Below are 18536 nucleotides of genomic sequence, written 5' to 3'. Positions count from 1 at the left end.
GACTAGTCTACTAGACAATAGTGACCTCACTGATTTTCTCTTCCTTGAAATAAAAACGCATGTGGTTTCCGAGGCTATGACCTCCCTAACTGCTATCTTATCACATAATCAGATTTCTCACATCATAATTTACATCTGAATCCAACTGTTGAATATTCAATTGGAACCCTGCACCATTTCCAGCTACACAGCCTACTTACTTGCAATTTGATAGTGCTTACTGCTTGGGGTATAGGTTTAATCTTACCCTTATTTTGTATAATGTTCTAGCCTATGACTTAAGTTAGGCTGCAAGGTGGCCTCTTGCTTACTCAAACATCATGCAATGTCATAATTTAGCAGAATCATCACCTTTCTCCTCATTTCTGCTGGCCATGATAGAGAAGTGAGTAACAAAGTTCCGTGCACTAAAACAGAAGTTCCCTCCCTCCAGGCAATACTTGTATTTTTAGGCGTGATGCAGACAAACACTTTCTGTCTTCTCTGTACAAAATGAACATCTTGTCAGCTTCGGCGAACGTTACAGAGGAATCGGTGGATCATGTGTCCACGGTTGGTCAGTCAGTTACCTGTGTGATCCTGGGCCTGTCCTTCCTGCTGGGGGCTCCGGGGAACCTGTTGGTGATCTGGACCATCCTGAGGCACGTCAAGCAGCGTTCCCACACCGTGGTGCTCATCCTGCATCTGGCCGTCGCTGACCTGCTGGTGCTCATCACCCTGCCTCTGTGGATCTACTCTCTGGCTCGCTCCTGGGTCTTCGGGGAGGCCTCCTGCAAGGCCATGGTGTACATCATCAATGTCTGCATGTACAGCAGTGTGTTCCTCATCACGCTCATGAGCGTGGAACGTTTTGTGGCCATCTGCTACCCATTTGTGATGTTGCGCTGGAGGACCAAACCCATTATGGATAGAGCTCTGGTAGTAGTCTGGCTCCTTGCATTCCTTTTGGGGATTCCTGTGATAATGACCCAGTACGTGTATGCAATTGAAGGTACTGAACAGTGTCTTTTCAAGGAGTACAGCTCCATGGCTCAAGAACTCACCTTTTTATGTCTGGAGATCATGTTTGGCTTCATAGCTCCTTTGACGATCCTCGCTGTCTGTTACTGTATGGTTGGAGTGCAGCTACGGAGGATGCAGAACAACAAACAGAAGTCCATCATTCTCATCAGCAGCGTGGTGGTAGCCTTCATACTGTGCTGGCTACCTCACCATATCATCAACATCATTAACCTTGCTCGTATTTTAGCCAGGAGCTCAAATGATGATGTTCCACAGAGTGGAATCTTCATCTCCGGTGCCCTCGCCTTCATTAGCAGTTCAGTGAATCCTGCCCTCTATGCCTTTGCTGCAAGCAGATTCCAAGGAGGTCTCCGGGAATCCCCATTGGTCAAGCTGTTCCAGGAAGTGGCATCCCAGACTAACAGACTAAGGGGAACTGAGAGTAAAGTACAGATGTCTGATGTTACACAGTAAAATCTTGAACGTTCATGATGAATAGATGTAAAGTAATCACTGGTCATTCCAATTCAGTTTAGCCAGAACCAGAAGCACGTACATTAACTGACACGGACCTGTTGTACCTCTGCCTGATAAGAACCACAGCATATGATTTAATAGACATGCAGTCATTACAGTATATTATAACAAATAAGGCTGCTTATGTGTTGTCTTATGACAATTGTGTTCTTTCCGATATGCTATGCTGCCTCCTTGAACAAATCACTATTTTTGTGTATACTTTGTTTTTATTCAAAAGTTTTTTGGTTTTTTTTACGAACAAATCACTATTTAATACTTTGTTTGCATGCCAGTGTCGCATGGTGAGGATAGCCGATCTACAATCTTGTGCTTAAGAGAGATTTTAAAGTGAATAGAAATTGCACTATTTTCATCCTAAAAGTGTTAACAGATTGTCTCAGTGAAAGAAAGTCGTGAATTAATGCAATTTTAATTTTAAGTGTGATAACAATTTGAAACTGTTATCACATGTTGATGAATCAAGTGAATGTATAATGTCAATGTTAAATTATTAACAAGACTTGGCCTTTAGTGATTATTAGTGAGTAAGTGTATATATCTTTGTGTCTCTCTGCTGTGCATCTGTATGTTTCGCTATGATTTCTCAAATTATTTTAATTAATGACGTGAATGCTTGTAAGCCCCACAGTTAATCATGTTGGCCTGTTAATTATTAGTACTCATTTTATCACCCGAATGCACAGAGTAAAGACTATGGCCAATACAGTAAATATTATATTTATTTCTAGATGTCCATCCGTGCCCCTCTGGACAAAGATGGCTTTAATTTATAATATGACTTACTTTACCAAAAGGAACAGTAGTGTCATTGTCGCATGCACTTTTGCATAATCATAATGGAACATAATTTATACCTAATTTTGTGAAGCAATAGTTTAACTATATGGATATTTTAAATATCTTACGACGCACAAGGAGGTTTTATAGCGATGTAATTTGGTGACCCCATCCAATTGCCATGGGCAGAGTACGATGACAAAATTAATAGTATAAAAAGTACAAATTGTCAAGCTCCCAGTGTATTGTGTGTGTGGGTGTAGACTTGGCTGGGAGCTCTGATTGATTCACTTGGAACACCCGTTACCATTCCCTTAATTGTCATCAGTTTATCAGTTCAATATATGAATGAATGAACCATTGTAAAGCGCTTTGAGCACTTTGAAAAGCACTATAAAAATGCAATTCATTAGGGCATGACCTGTATAGCTGTGTAGCGTCAAGAAAGCACCTAGAACAGGCCTCTTTTCCGGGTTTCGGGCTGGTGGATGGAAATGACGCTAGTGCGTGGCTTCAACTTGTCGCGTGGGCAAAGCGTTTCCGGTTTCCAACCCACTCTACAAATTGAAGTAGCGCACTAGCATCATTTCCATCCACCAGCCGTTTAAAAACCTGTTCTAGGTGCTTTCTTGACACCACTATCTGATCATAGCTTTACACACCTGCCTGCATAGCGGATGGGAACATGGGGGTGGAGGGATATAGGGGGCGGAAGTGTCACTTGTGGGGTGCCAGGCTCACTCCAGGCTTCAGTGAGCGTGTAGATTAGGAAGGATATTATCATAGTAGCAAGCTGCTCAATTGCTGCATTTTTTATTATATCATTTTTTACAATAACTAGATTGATCTTTGACAGCAAATAATATAAAACAGGAGTAATGTTGGAGCAAAAAGTCATAAATATGTACACGACTGTACACTGAAAACAGAAGCTTTGTTGCAAATTAATTCAGCTTACATTGATACCAAGTGAATCATATCAGTATCAATGCATTTATTGTTTACAGTCATATACACAGTTCTACGTTTCATACAAGTATCAAACTTGCGTCAAAGACACAACAAAAAAAAGAAGCCAGAGGTTGACCCTGCCTCGGTCAGGCCAGTATTGCACTCTGGGATATGTAGGCACAGCAAAGAGGAGAAACCAAATACAGTAAGTAGTGTTTTTGGGTAGCCCTGTCACAAGAAGAGGAACTTGTGAAGCTTAACACAGTGTTCTGGTCTAAAGCTTAATATATACTCGGCAGTGCAACCTTGACGTTGTACTGCAGAGTATAAATTAAAAGCAAGCTTCAAGCTGAAGAGGATCAAAGCACATTTAAACAGTCCAGAGACCTCCATGGTCCACCGGTTTCAAGGGTTCTGGGCATGCCTCGGTTGTTTCACATTTAAATAAAACATAATTTCATCCACTTTTGAAAGGAAGGAAAGAAATAATCAAATACATACATAATAGAATCACTTCTCATCATGCTAGTCTAAACGGTATTTAACACGACTCAAAGCACTTGATTAAACAAACAATTGATTAAACAAACAAAGATATACGTCTATAGTGCTTGGGCAGACTAGACAGGGTGGCATTATGCCATACAGAAATACTCTTTTACAGCGCAAAAAATAAAATAAAGAAAAGTCACGGAAAAGTGACAAAGGGCACATTTTTGGCATTGCTGTGACTCTGAACCAACAGCCACTGGAGCTACAGTAGAGACCATCGTACCTCTGCTACCAAGTACTATTATACATTTTAGGCAGTCTATATGGCTTTTAATTTTTTTAAATATATATATGTATATATATATATATAAGCTACACTGCACAGCCCAGCATCTCCATCAAGCAAAATCATTCAGTATACAGTAAGTGACATACACGCATACATACGCATACAGACATACATACAAGTTTACCAGTGTGCATTGCTTTTAGTGGTAAATAGTGAGGGGAACAATAAGTGAGTGAGGTGCATGGTCAACTTTCGTGGGAATCACATCATATTAAACTAATGCAGCCATGACTCATTTTAGAGGTGTAACAGTTTCTGCTGTTCTGTACAGGTGGCAAGGTTCGTGGTATAGTGCGGAGGGTTGTGGCATCGTGGATCGAGTGGTGAAGTTTGTGGTTTGAGTGGCGAAGCTTGCGGCATGGTGGTTTCAGTGGTGAAGCTTGGGGCATGGTGGTTTCAGTGGTGAAGCTCGCGGCATGGTGGTTTCAGTGGTGAAGCTTGGGGCATGGTGGTTTCAGTGGTGAAGCTCGGGGCATCGTGGTTTCATTGGTGAGCAACGTGACATTGTGGTTCGAGTGGCAAGGATCGTGGGTTGAGGATCAGTAGTAGACGACCAACGACGGAAGGCGGGGGAGAGGGAGGTCAGAGTGGTCAGTTACAGAATGCTAAGTGGACCGGCTGACCGTAGAAAAGCTGACTGGAGCGCTCGGCCATGGCCTGCCGGGCCGCCTCCTTGCTGGGGAAGGTGACCAGGGCTTCGCCGCTGCACTGTCCGTTGTAATTGTACAACACAAGAACACCTTCTGGATGGAGCTACATGGACAGACAGAAGACATGACGTACATGTCAGGGCAGAATCAGGGCTGTGGTTCTCAAACGGTTTCATTCAAAGGACCACCATAACTCGAGGAGTGTACAAATGCAACCAAATGGACAATTTGGTTCCATTTGTACACTCAGATTTATAGTACACACCTGTAAAGGTCTGTTTAGAAGAATCTCAAGAACCCAGAGGATCCCTGGTCCTCACTTTGACAACCACTGAACTAGGGTAGCAACCATAGATTATTTTATTAATGATTAATCTATCGATTTCATGTTTGATTAATCAAATAGAGGCACTTTGGAATATACATTCGTTTTTCTTTTCAATATCAATGTAATAAGCGTTATTTTATACTTTGTCGCACAACACTGTCATGGCATAATAGTTGAAAAAGCAGATCTACAGCAGCTTGTAGATTTTGCCATTTTCAATATCTTAAAACAATATTTATTATAAAACATTTTGTCCGTAATGACATGCCCAAAATGGGGATGGATAATCAATAGATTTGTACAATTGTCGATTAACTACACCCCTAGACAGAACAAGATCAGACATATAAAAAAAAGACAGACACGGGTCCATGCAGTTAGACAGACACACAGAAAGTGACAGCTAAACAAATCTTGTAATTGCAACATGCCAACACCAGGCGGCGCACACAGGCGGCTGAGAGAGAACCACAGGGTCCTAGAAAGCCAATCAAACCAGACCAGTAAGGTACAAAAAGATTAACAATGACAAAAGCGGAGTACATTCTGTTCCACAAAGGAGGCCCCCACAGGCAGAGCGCGAGTCCCCAACACACACACCCCCAAACATGCATTTGAAATATCACTTAACGACGCATGATTCCACAGCTTTAAAATTTAATAAATCACACTAAGACATGCAACACCAAGACATGCGAAAAGAAAAAATATATAAAAATCAACAAGCCGATCAATGTTAGAGATTATGCTTGAAAACACCCAGCCAGGCTACATTTCAGAGAACACAATTAGAGAGACACGCACAGAAGTGCTGGTACAACAGAAAGTGCTCAATTTCCATTGTACCAGCACTTGTGCATTGTACAATAGTTTAATTACAGAGGATCTTTTGTTAGAAAAAGAAAATCAGAGGGGTATGCACTGTACACCACATGCTTGAAGTGTTTGAAAGTGTTAGTGATGGAGGGTGGTTCATATTCAGATAAGTAGGTCTTATCCTCTCAGTCTAGGCCAATTCATGTTCTCTAGGTTGACATGCTAGGGTTTTTAACTTAGAATTAGCCCTTCAGTAAGTCCCTCCCCAACCCATCCTTGTCCAATAGGCATGTTAGCAGCGAAGAAAGCTTGACCTGCATAGCAACAGTTGCTAAACTATTTGGATTGGCATTGGACAATCGCTTTTTGCGGTGGGATTTAGTGAAGGGCTAATTAAAGAAGGATGGAGCAGGCAGACCTTCTTGAAATTCACTAGTACAGTATGTGCAAATGGATTGACAAGAGCCTTTGATAACATTGACAGGAAATGAGTGATTTACAACCATTACTGGCCGAGTTCAACTCGTTACCCGAGTTTCAGCCGTTTTACACATGATGAAATGACACATTCCTGGGACAATATTATCAAATAACTTTACAGTAGCAATTCTCCTTATGCCCAATGAAATTACTATGCACAAAAAAAAGCACATGACACAAGGGGCTCCATTCTCGTCACCACTAAACCCCTTATCTCTAAACTTCTTTGTTTCTTTTTTTTTTTCTTTTTTATTATTTTGCAAAACATTTTGAATAGTTGAATAGTCCACAAGCTCACAATGTGTCAATGTAGATTGGCTAGTTGAACTATTCAAAAATGTTTTTCAAAATAGTAAAAAAAAGGCCAAGAAGTTTAGGGATAAGGGGTTTAGCGGTGACGAAAATGGAGCCCATAGTCTTGCATTAGATTAATAGGCATAGGCACTTGACCATAGCCACAGGGCACTGGGCAGCCATTTTTCTCTGAGATCATACTGACTGGTATCAAGTAAGAGAAAAATGTCCATCCAGTGAATATGGTGAATTGACCCTTTGTCAAGGCGTGAATCTCGTTTGCGTCCGAGCATAGGCATGGCTGAGGCATGGTAACGCCACGCCTGCCTGTGATTGGCCTACCGACACACTGCCCGTCTTGACTGTCCTCCGAGACGCAAGGTTACTCCGTGGTGCGGTTGAGAAATGGATAATACAACAGAGAATGACAGCTGCAGCCATAATTGTAACGAACTTGTACATTTTATTTTTGTAGTTGAGGCAAAATAATATTGTTTATATGCCGTTTGCTTTGATTGAATAATTGATAGAACACATACGTTGTACTATGTTTTGATTTGGGTGTGTTCTAAATAAAGTGTTAGTGTTGATTATTGTGTATTCATCTTTATCCTTTTTAGTGTAATAGTATTAGTTAACTAGAATTAGATTAAGGGAAAATAGACCTTTTTATAGTACAATAATGTTCCAAGTTTACACATAGAAACAAATTACACAATAATCAACACAAACACTTTGCTATTTTAGAACACACCCAAATCAAATCATATTATGGAGTGCATGTTCAATCAATTATAAAAGTTACAAGTTATAGTTCTCTTGTATCATTAACCTCGCATCAGACTATCCAGCATAGCGATCCACCTTGGAGGACAGTCAAGACAGGCAGTGTCAGTAGGCCAATCACAGGCAGGCGGGGTGTTACCATTAGGGCTGTGAATCTTTGCGTGTCCCACGATTCAGATTATTGGGGTCACAATTCAATTCAAAATATTTTTATTATTTTTATACAAAAGCTTTTTTTTCAGATTAAAAACGATTCTCTATTCAAAATGATTCTCGATTCAATACATAGGATTTCATCACAATCTACTCCAGCCAACTGAAGTGACTATACTACAGTAACTTGAAAATAACTGAAGACATGATGTTTACTGTGATTAGGGTGAGCTTACATTTCATATCACAAACACCATGTAGTGAAAACTCCTGTAATTAAAAAATAAATTGGAATTTAATCGATTTTGAATCGTTCATAAAGGGAATCGCGATTCTAATTCGAATCGCAATTAGAGATTCACGCTTTGTCAAGTCCTACCCGTGATCCAGCCTCTCTTCATACTCATTGGTTGCTGTTGCTTTGTTGGGCAAAAATCCTTTCACCACCCACCATCATGATTTTCTTTTAATTTGTTGCCTCCTATTGATATTTAATGTGTCCAATTATTATATTAAACTTGACCCAAGTAAAAAAGATTGTATCTCGGGAGCATTATCTTTTTTTATATCATTATCTTTTAGCAAACTCGGCATAAACAACCAGGAGGCGGAATCAGGTGGTAACAAGGCAGAAGGAGCCTGCTGGTTGTTTGGTCGGTCAGGGACCAATCAGAAGGCTGCCAATGGGTCAATTAAGGCCCCCCATGTTAGTAGTACTTGCACCCTCATAATCTATAGATCTCCCAGTAGACCAGGCGGATACCCTCTCAGTCCATTCTGTATCTTCTTACCTTGGGGAATCTCTAAAGGCACAGCCATTCTTTGGCCTGCATGAGACTCCGGGCCTGATCGTTCATCTGAAGCACGCCGCTGTAGTCATCAGGTGCATACTACACACAGCATAATGACAGTCACAATACTACATAATGACAGTCACAATACTACATAATGACAGTCACAATACTACATAATGACAGTCACAATACTACACACGGCACAATGACAGTCACAATGCTACACACAGCATAATGACAGTCACAATGCTACACACAGCACAATGACAGTCACAATACTACACACAGCACAATGACAGTCACAATACTACACACAGCACAATGACAGTCACAATACTACACACAGCATAATGACAGTCACAATGCTACACACAGCATGACAGTCACAATACTACACACAGCATAATGACAGTCACAATACTACACATACACACAGCATAATGACAGTCACAATGACATAATTACACACAGTAGAATGGTGGACAGACACATCTTTAAACACTCGTGGAATACATGGAGACACACAGACACACGCTCAGTCAGGTGTTCCCAAACCTTTTCCAACCGAGACCCAACAAAGAAATTTGGTGTCTCCCCGGGACCAAATTAAAAAAAGATATTATGAATGAATCACTTATCCCCATTTAAAGAAAAAAATATAGCCAAGCAACATTTTAGTTTCCCCAAGCGTTTTCAATTTATAGAAAGTTATGGAATTATTGTGGTTTTTATTTTTAATAGAAGCAATGTAAAAATGTAATATTTACTTGCTACCCATAAAAACAGGTCTGTGACAAAAATGGGTTCTGACCAGTTTGGGAATCCTGTGCCAAGAAACGACAAAACATAATGGAAGTAGACACAAGAGAGAGAAAAAATATACATATATTACAGCATGTGCAGTACATTGAGTACAAGAGCACAGCAAATTAGAGAAAACACAGGGTAAAACGATGCCTGAACAGGCTGCTCTTGGTCTAGAGTGGATATACTGCAATGGACGCTGGTCCTAATGTAAGGAACACCGGTGCAGGTGTGGGAATGAGTTTGTCACCCAGAGCCTGTGTGAGGGAGGCCTTGTGACAGCCAGCGAAATGTTAAGGAACTCTCACACACTCCCTCCTGGAAGGATCAAGTTACTCACTTTCAGCCAGCATTCAAGACTGGAAGGCAACTGTTTGGCACACACACACACACACAGGTTCCTGTTTAAACTATGAACCCTTTTCTACCCAGCATCCCCAAGAGTAGCACAGATAACATCCCGTATTTCATACTCAGAAAGTACAACAAACAAGACAGTATTTTGTCATAACAACAAGCCGGTTTCCTTCAGCCTACACATTTACCGAGTCCCGTCATGGTTCATAACATCTTCCCTAGAAGATTCCACCTACTGTTGGCATGCAGCCAATGAGAAGGGAAGCAAAAAAGGAGGCGATAGTACACATACTTTCCTTACTGAATAGTGGTACATCTCATGTTGCAACAACAGAGGCCGCAATAAAAGACAGTGGCCCAGGATGACGGGGCCTGTGGTTTGGGGTTAACAGAACTAAATGCTGCCACTGAATACTTGAGTGGAAGTATGGGAACACAGTTAACAAGGATGTCCCGATACACTTTGTTCGTTTCTGATCCGATCCGATCCATTCCTGATCCCAATACCACAATTTCTGTGTTAGCAGATACAAATTCACCGACCGGGAAAAAACGCTCTTATTTTGAAGACCACCGTCTGCATAGTCCAGTTACCCTGGGTAAACATAGTACCTTTCCTTTTTGCAAGTCAATGGTTGACATTCGTCTAACTTGACACATATGCTATGCTAAGCTTTGACCGTTCAGCTGCGTTGCATTGGACTAGTAGGGAACCGCCCGGAACAACAAACTCCTCACTCAAACGTACTCTTGCAGTTTGGGCAACTCCAAAGCAAACTCCACATGGCCCAACATTTTATTTACCTGCCATAGTGTCTAAACCTTACCCCTGTGTCGGATCGGTGCAGGCTAGACTGGCATATTCACTGATACAACCCCGATATGACCAAATAAGGGCATATTGGGCAGTGTTCTCTAAGACACATCTCTAAGTGGAAGCATTCCTGTACACAAGACAGACACACTCGTCATGTCCTTCAGATACTGACCTGGTAGCCCTGGAAGAAGCTGAGGATGTCCTTGACGCCGGTGTTGTAGGGCAGGCCCTGCATCCTGAGCAGGGCTCCAGGCTGGGGCAGCATGGCTGAACCCACCCCGGCTGGGTGAGGCTGGGCGGCCACCCCCGCCATACCCGCCATTCCTGCCATACCCGCCATCCCCGCCGGCATCCCCCCCGCCATCACACCGGGAGGAGCCGCAAAGTACCCCACCGTCGACGGAGACACTGGAGGACTGGAGAGGAAAAGGTGAATTATTTAACATAATGTTACCTGGTTTGATGCATTACACAGGTTCTAATATAAAGTGGCCCTTTGCATACTTTATTGGGCGCTCCACTCTGGGGAGAGTGACGGACTGACCTCATGCTTCCTTCGATGCATGAGGAGTCCAAGCCGCTTCTTTTCACCTGACAGGGGAGGGAGTCTCCCAGGTTGGACAAGCTCTGTAGATCTGCTATTTTACAAATTTGTAATCTCTTTAAAACATTTTAAATGCACACATCTTGTATGGGGGTCCCTGACTCTTTTCAGATGGGGGTCTGTGGACGTGAGGAAGATGCAACGCAGTGGAGAGAGAAACGGAGGATGAATGAAGAGTAATCATGGACAGGCAGAGGAGTCTCTAGTCTAGAGCAACGGTTCTCAACCTTTTGATATTATTATTATTATTATAGTACCATTTGTGCATTCTCAGAGTTACATAAGATCCCCTTCGAGGACCACTTTGAGATAAAAGTTCTATAATAGAGGCAGAAGAGAAGGAGGAGAGGAAGTGTGTTCAGATTTATAGTGGGAACATCGCCATATGCTATATAGGAAATATCAAGTGTACCATTTGAGAACCAGACAACTCAACCACTGCAGCTCCTACTGTGCTCCTAAAGAACGCTTTGTCATCACACCAAGATGAGATCATATGTATTAATCCCGGAGGGACATTCAGGTGTCATATAGCAGTGACAAAAACGCAGCAGCTATTTCATGTAGCTGGGGTAGTATGCAGTGTAGTTCATGGGGTACTATGCCGTATCATTTATATACAGTGTAACTGTACCTGACTACCTGGTGTAGTATGCAGTGTAGTTCATGTATATACATGGGGTATTAAGCAGTGAAATTAAAGTACTGTACCTCGGGAAGTATGCAGTGTAATGAATGTATATACCTGGGGCATTATGCCCCTACAGGGCCATTTGGTTAGAGTGTCCGCCCTGGGACTGGGAGGTGGGGGTTCGATTCCCAGTGGGTCATACCAAAGACTGTGAAAGCACTCAGCATCAAGGGTTGGATTGGGGTTAGGTCCCTGCGACATACTGTGGCATCATGTCCAGGGGGTGTACTTGTACATCAAGCTGCCTCACACTATAGAAACAGGAGATAGGCTCCTGACCTATGGGCCTCAGGGCTCGGCAAGGCTTACAAGGACACCTTGTGACCAATTGGTGTAGCAGTGTTTCCAGTGAGCAAACATGCATAATAGCAGCACCCGACTCTGTTTGAACAGAGCCTTAATCAGTATCATCGGTAACAACTGTAAAGGAAGTCCACCCGGAAGAGGGAGAGTAATTTCCAAAATGGCATAATAGTTCATGTATATACCTGGGGTAATATGCAGTGTAGTTCATGTTCATATTCATGTAGAGCTGAGGTTGAGGGGAGTAGTAGGCGAGTGTTGGAGCAGGGCTGTGCGCCGAGGTCTGTGCTGTTCTGGGAGTGGCCAGCAGGGGGGGCTGATAGAGAGCAGCCTCTGGCATTAGACTTGCTTGTGGGAAAGCGTAGGCTGTGGGGGGAGACAGACCTGGGGACAAGGGGAGACACACAGACAACAGACCAGGTTCAGTGCAGTACATCCACCACCCTTAAACAAACAAAAAGAAGACCCTACACACAATGTCCTTTGATGATTTGATGTCCGACTGCTAATTTTACTCACTTGTTTTACATTTCTAGGTTTGTGTTTTAAACTATAAAGCACTTTGTGAACATCAGCTAAAATTTAAAACCAAACATATCCAATCTACAAGCTCACTACACACACACACACACACACACAATATTTATTATATTAACCTATCAGACACCAGGATCTGTCAACCCGTGTCCTATCAGACACCAGGATCTGTCAACCCGTGTCCTATCAGACACCAGGATCTGTCAACCAGTGTCCTATCAGACACCAGGATCTGTCAACCCGTGTCAATATGTGTGTGTATGCTAAACATTTTATTCATTAAAATGTTATTTAACAGCCTTCATTCCTTCAATCGTGCTACACTATAGTACAGCAAAGTTGACAGAATTCAAGCCTTAATCGGAGAGCGATGCATGTTCTGTCCTTGAAGCCGTCCTCTTTCCAATGTAAACATAAACAGGTGTTTGTGTGTGTGTGTGAGTGTGTGTGTGTGTGTGGACATGCATAGGTCAGTCAGATTGTATTTACATACAAACGTGGAGCAGCAGGGCTGTGGGGGACCATGCCGCTACGAACCATTTCACACGGCAAACACATAACACTGACGGCAAAGGGGCTCAAGGTTGCCAGGTCTGTTAAGCTGACAGTACCTGGCAACCAAATGTGACCTCCATGACTTAATTCTGCCGAGATTGCGGTCAAAGATATGTGAAAAAAATCCAAACCGGCTTCTTCACAGGAACTATACAATGTGAAACATATCACAGTTACTTGTCCAGTAGAAATCTTGTATCCCCAATCTTGTATCTCCAATTTCAATTGTAAATGAATGCCCTACTTCTTAGTACAAGAAGTGCCGTGCCGTGCCAATGGCGCAAAAAATAGCAGATTGAATAGCTCACAACTTGTCACTTTTAAAACGGTGAAGTAGTTATCCGAGTTTTGTAGTAGACAAAACGACAAAAAGTATCAACAAGAGCTTGTGTCTAAATAATAACTACACTGGATCCATTGTCTTGTCACATTTTCCCAAAAATACGGTAATAGTTTTTGGACATACAAGGTTTCTACCTGTAATGGACGGGCATCAATGAGCGTATTGTGAAACTGGAAGGGGGGCTGCTTAGAGCCCGATAAGCCCAAATCTAATCTCCCTCACTAGCGAGATAGGAGCTCCGCAGATCAAAGTACACCAGGCAGTCAATGCAGCATTTAGTGCACTACACACAGGCACTGGCTTTAAACCACAACATAATCACTGAGGTGTGGGAGGAGGGGAGATTTGTATTTTTGTGACGATCGATTCTTTGACAGCAATATATTATTTTTTTATGAATTATAAATACACAGTATATATATATTTCTTGATTTAAGTTTTTTTTTATGTTATGGCTAGTGTTTCTTTGTAGCAAAGGTCGTCGGGGATCGGGTGGCCGAACCGCTAGGCCGGCCCGGGCCATGGCTAGTGATTTTGAAAGACTTCACTTTGAACACTATGAAAAGTTGCATCAATTGCAAAATACAAAAGATATCCTGAACTTCCGTGGCGCAAATATAATATCGAATGAAGACTGTTAATGACAGATAATATCACTAATAAAAACGTAACTTATATTAATATATATGTTTTGGTCACTAATAAAAACGTAACTTATATTAATATATATGTTTTGGTTCAGACTAACAGGGTACCTACATGGTAGTTTACAGGTGGTTCAGACTAACAGGGTACCTACATGGTAGTTTACAGGTGGTTCAGACTAACAGGGTACCTACATGGTAGTTTACAGGTTGGTTCAGACTAACAGGGTACCTACATGGTAGATTACAGGTAGTTCAGACTAACAGGGTACCTACATGGTAGTTTACAGGTGGTTCAGACTAACAGGGTACCTTCATCGTAGTTTACAGGTTGGTTCAGACTAACAGGGTACCTACATGGTAGTTTGCAGTTGGTTCAGACTAACAGGGTACCTACATGGTAGTTTGCAGTTGGTTCAGACTAACAGGGTACCTACATGGTAGTTTGCAGGGTGGAGGGGACAGCCCGCTGCGGTTGAGCGTTCCTCCCATCAGAACGATGCTCATCTCATCAGTGGAACACTGGAACACCTCCACGTAGCGGTCCTTCATAGTCTTCTTGTGACACTTCTGGGAGACCATGAAGGCTCTGTCAGAGGACTTCATCTGGATGAAGGCATCACCTGATGGTCGTCCCTGGAGGAGAGAGAGAGAGAGAGAGAGAGAGAGAGAGACGGGTTAAAATGCACAGTAATTAACCACAAGAAAGAACCAGATTGTTTGCTTTTCTAACAATGAATCAGTTGCTTTTTAAAGCAAGAGATATGTTCACCATAAATGCATCTCATTTACAAATTTTCTGAACGTTGGGGCCGATTTAGAATAGATTGTTTAGATTGATTTCTATGTATATCGTTTATGAGAATCATAACACCGCTACCATTTTTCACATGATTTGAATTCCCGTCTGATCTGTTGCCCTCCATGTTTTTAGGTTTCAAATGGACCCTTACAAGTCTGTAACTCTCAAGGGTTATAGGGGCCCATGCTTGACCACATTCCAGTGAGCAGCTTGCGATGCCCCGACCCCGATGATCTCACCTGCTGGTTGAGGACCATGTGGACTCCGTGAGGTTTGATGTCGACCGTGTGCTCTCCCAGGAACTCCAGGATCTCCTCGATGCCTGCGGTGTAGGGCAGGCCGCGCAGGCGCACACAGTCACGCGTGCCGTTGGTGGCCGGGAGGTACTGGGGGGAGGTCATGACCGGCATGGGTACGATGGGAGGAGGGGGCAGCGTGGGGATGAGAGGGGTGGACATGTAGCGGTTCAAAACCTGTCACAGGGAGGGGCGAAAAGTGAGACAAACATTTTGAACAACCGGACGATCTTTACTTCCTCGTTGACTTGCAGTGAACATTTGGCCCTTTCAGAATGTGTTATCAAATTGAAATAAACACACAAAAAAGGCAAAATAGGCACAAATATTTAAAAAGAAAATGCTTGAAGATCTCCCCATTCATTACAATATCAGTCACCAAAACCAAAAGTAGGCATGTTTGTTTTCAATGAGTGAAAACATGGTTAATGTGGAATTTTGAGTCCAATGGGCTTATGTAGGAGGGGGGCGTGTCTGATCAAAGGAATATCATAGATCTAAATATTGCATCAAACAACTTAAAAAGGGTCTGGGGTGCAGACAACATCTTGAGCAGATGTGCAAATGACCCCCAAAAGTGTTTTAAGGTGAAAGTCCCCTTTAAATAACATGTTATTCAATTAAATACGTTCAGGATTATAGCTTTAATTAATTGAGCAATAGTATGACGGCTACATCAAATGTTGCAACTATCCAACATAGTCACTTATGGAATCCCCAGACGTGGTTTGACCACTTTTCCACATGTTGAGTTATGATATGACACCTGTTGTTGTGCAAGTCGGTATTTTAGAGGGAAAAAAAACAGACACTTGTTTCAACACAAAAGACCACAGTAAAAACAGAAGTTGTGGGGTTTTTTGTATGTGAGAAATTTGAACCATTTCCTTCCAGGGCTACATTACATTCTATTGCTTATAGTTTTAAGTGGTTTATGCTTTACTGTATTATGTTCCTCATCACCACTATATACCCACATTTGAGAACCTGTATTCAGCCATCATTGCCGTTGGGCAGGAACTTCGTAATTGAAAGCACTAATTCACAATAGTGTTGCACAAAATAAAATAAAAGTAGTAAAAATAGCAGATCTACAAGCTCAACGCATTGTAGCTATTTTAACCGTTTTGAAATGTTTTTAAAATACATTTAAAAAAAAACAATCTGGACTGGTTCAATATTAGGCAGGAAAAAAATAACTGAACCGGTTAAACTCCGGTGGAAAAGTGGCCATTGTGAGCTTCTACAACAAAGTAATCAATAAAAGAAAATCTATTCAAATGTTTTGCAGCCGTTCATCGATAAGAAATCCAAATGAAAGGGCAGTTTTCAGAGACATCAGAGGCTCACATCACGGTCTCATAATAACCATCATTATACCTGCTGGACTTCTGCGGCCGTGCTGCGGAACAGCTCGATGTAGCGCTTGCCGAGGATCTGCTTGTGCCTCTTCAGGGCGTTCTGGGCGTACTCCTCGCAGGAGAACAGCACGAAGGCGTCGCCGGTGGGCCGGCCGTCGGGGTACTTGACGAACAGCAGGCCCTCCGTGGCGTCCGTGACGGGACTCTCGGGGCCCAGGAAGGTGAGGACGTCCTGCGGCGTGGCCGTGAAGGGGAGCCCTCGCATGCGGATGATCACCTGGTTCTCTTTGGACAGGAACTGGGCCACTTCGTTCGACGTGCCTGGGATTAGGGTCGGAAGCAGAACGAGATGTGAAACGCCTGGTTTTTTTAACGCATTAAAAGACGCAGATTTCGCGAAAGCCTTCTAAATGAGTAGTTCTCAGACTTTTTTCGTGCAGCAGTTTTTAAACGTTTTCGTGCCAAGGGTCCCCAAATCTGAAAATGTTTTGTGCCAGGGACCCACAGAAGAGAAGAACACTTTTCAAAAATAAATGTAAAAAAATAGCAGATGTAAAAGCTCGCAAAAAGTGGCGTGCTTGCGAGCTTGTATACCCGCTATTTTTTAATGAATGCATGCAAGACGTGAGACCATTTGAAGGTAAAGTAAATGTTTTACATGTTGACATACTTCTATTCTGTGTGTGTGTGCATTGGTTTTCCTTCTGTTCCATCATAAACAGACCATTCTGGTTGCATTGGCTTTCCTTCTCTACTGTCCTGAATGGAAGAGCATTCTGGTGTGTGACGTCTATCTGCCGACAGTCCAACGTGCCTTCAATCAATATTGATCTCATCTTGTCTGGACAAAGTCCACAGACACTTATCTGCCTTGAGTCATGTCTGTCTCTGTCCGTTTCTTCCTCTCCGTCTTAGGGGAGCAACAGTCAATCAAGCTAATCAATTTAATCAATTTCACTAAATATAATCAAAATAGTTTTTTTTCTTTTGTGGCTTTAGCCTTTATTTTATATATTTTATGGAGGGACAGACAGTAGGCTGACGGGAAATGGGGAGAGAGATGGGGGGGGGGGGAGATATGCAGTAAAGGCCGTCGGGATCGGGAGTCGAACCTGCGGCACACTGCCAGACTGGATTGCCAGCCAAGGTGCCTGGACCACTGAGCCATGGTCCAGGCCCCTTTCAAAGTTTTTAAAAAGTAGAGTAAAACAGGTATTTGTTAGTTTGTCTCAACTAATTTGGCGTTGAATTTTCCGCATCGATTTGATTTATACAAAAGAATAATCAAGCCGTGCTTCTCGATTATTAGATTAATCAAAAAAAGTCATGAATAGAATAATCCCTAAAATGATAATTGCTAGTTGCAGCCCTAGTTTGTTCTTTCCTCTCCCTGTCCTCTACCCACTGTCGTCTCATGCCAACCCCCCACTCATGTCCAGCGTTGCTGCAGCATGCTGCGCCGTGGTCCAGAGGACTAGGTCCTGCCTTTGTGTCTTCACACCCCCTTTGTGTGAGCACTGAACTGGGCTTTTCACCGGCCGACAGCCCCCTCTCCCCCTGGGAGCGGTGCTTGGGACCTGAGTGAACAGGTGAGCTGCTGTTAGCTGGGGGGGGGGGTAAGGTTTCTCTCCAGCTCCAAGAGGGGTGGGCAGGGGATGAGGGGATGGGGGCAGCTCACAAAGCGCCTTTCATTCCCCACAGGATAAGCCGCTGGAGAGTCTCGAGCGGATGGGGCACAAGTCAGTAGACGAGGGCGATACGCAGAGAGAAGTGGCTGAAAGAGGGACAGAAAAGGATGAAACGGAGGGCAAAGGAGAAGGGTAGAGCGTACAAGAGGAAGTAAGAGGATGAGAGACAGGAGGGAGAGCAAGAGAGTACTTTCTGTTTTCCAACGACCTGCTCTTTTACCTCCGTGGGGAGGGCTCCGTCTGGGTGATGAGGGGCAAAATTGTAACTGAAAGGTAACACACATGCAAACACACACACACACACACACTAACCAGGAACACT

General features: G+C 42.9%; 2 protein-coding genes across 2 annotated transcripts in view; one reads left to right on the top strand and one right to left on the bottom strand.

The window, feature by feature from the left end:
* Positions 1 to 492: 492 nt before the first annotated feature.
* On the top strand, positions 493 to 1584 carry LOC308320469 (leukotriene B4 receptor 1-like; the record flags this gene model as incomplete). The annotated part of the gene is made up of 1 exon (XM_080770896.1): positions 493 to 1584. One exon carries the CDS (start codon positions 493 to 495, stop codon positions 1474 to 1476), a length of 984 nt encoding a protein of 327 aa, XP_080627022.1. The 3' UTR covers positions 1477 to 1584.
* Positions 1585 to 3116: 1532 nt separating this feature from the next.
* esrp2 (epithelial splicing regulatory protein 2) overlaps positions 3117 to 18536 on the bottom strand; it is a 35649-nt gene continuing 20229 nt past the window's right edge. Inside the window, 6 exon segments of the mRNA XM_080764419.1 lie at positions 3117 to 4864; positions 10563 to 10806; positions 12174 to 12372; positions 14505 to 14703; positions 15109 to 15342; positions 16546 to 16847. Coding sequence (XP_080620545.1) covers positions 4703 to 4864; positions 10563 to 10806; positions 12174 to 12372; positions 14505 to 14703; positions 15109 to 15342; positions 16546 to 16847 — 1340 coding nt within the window. The 3' untranslated portion in view covers positions 3117 to 4702.

The sequence above is a fragment of the Protomyctophum bolini genome (assembly GCF_963924005.1).
Source record: "Protomyctophum bolini genome assembly, chromosome: 1".
Classification (NCBI taxonomy): Eukaryota; Metazoa; Chordata; class Actinopteri; order Myctophiformes; family Myctophidae; genus Protomyctophum; species Protomyctophum bolini.
Note: the sequence above shows the minus strand (reverse complement) of the source record. Positions and strands in the feature narration are given on the sequence as shown.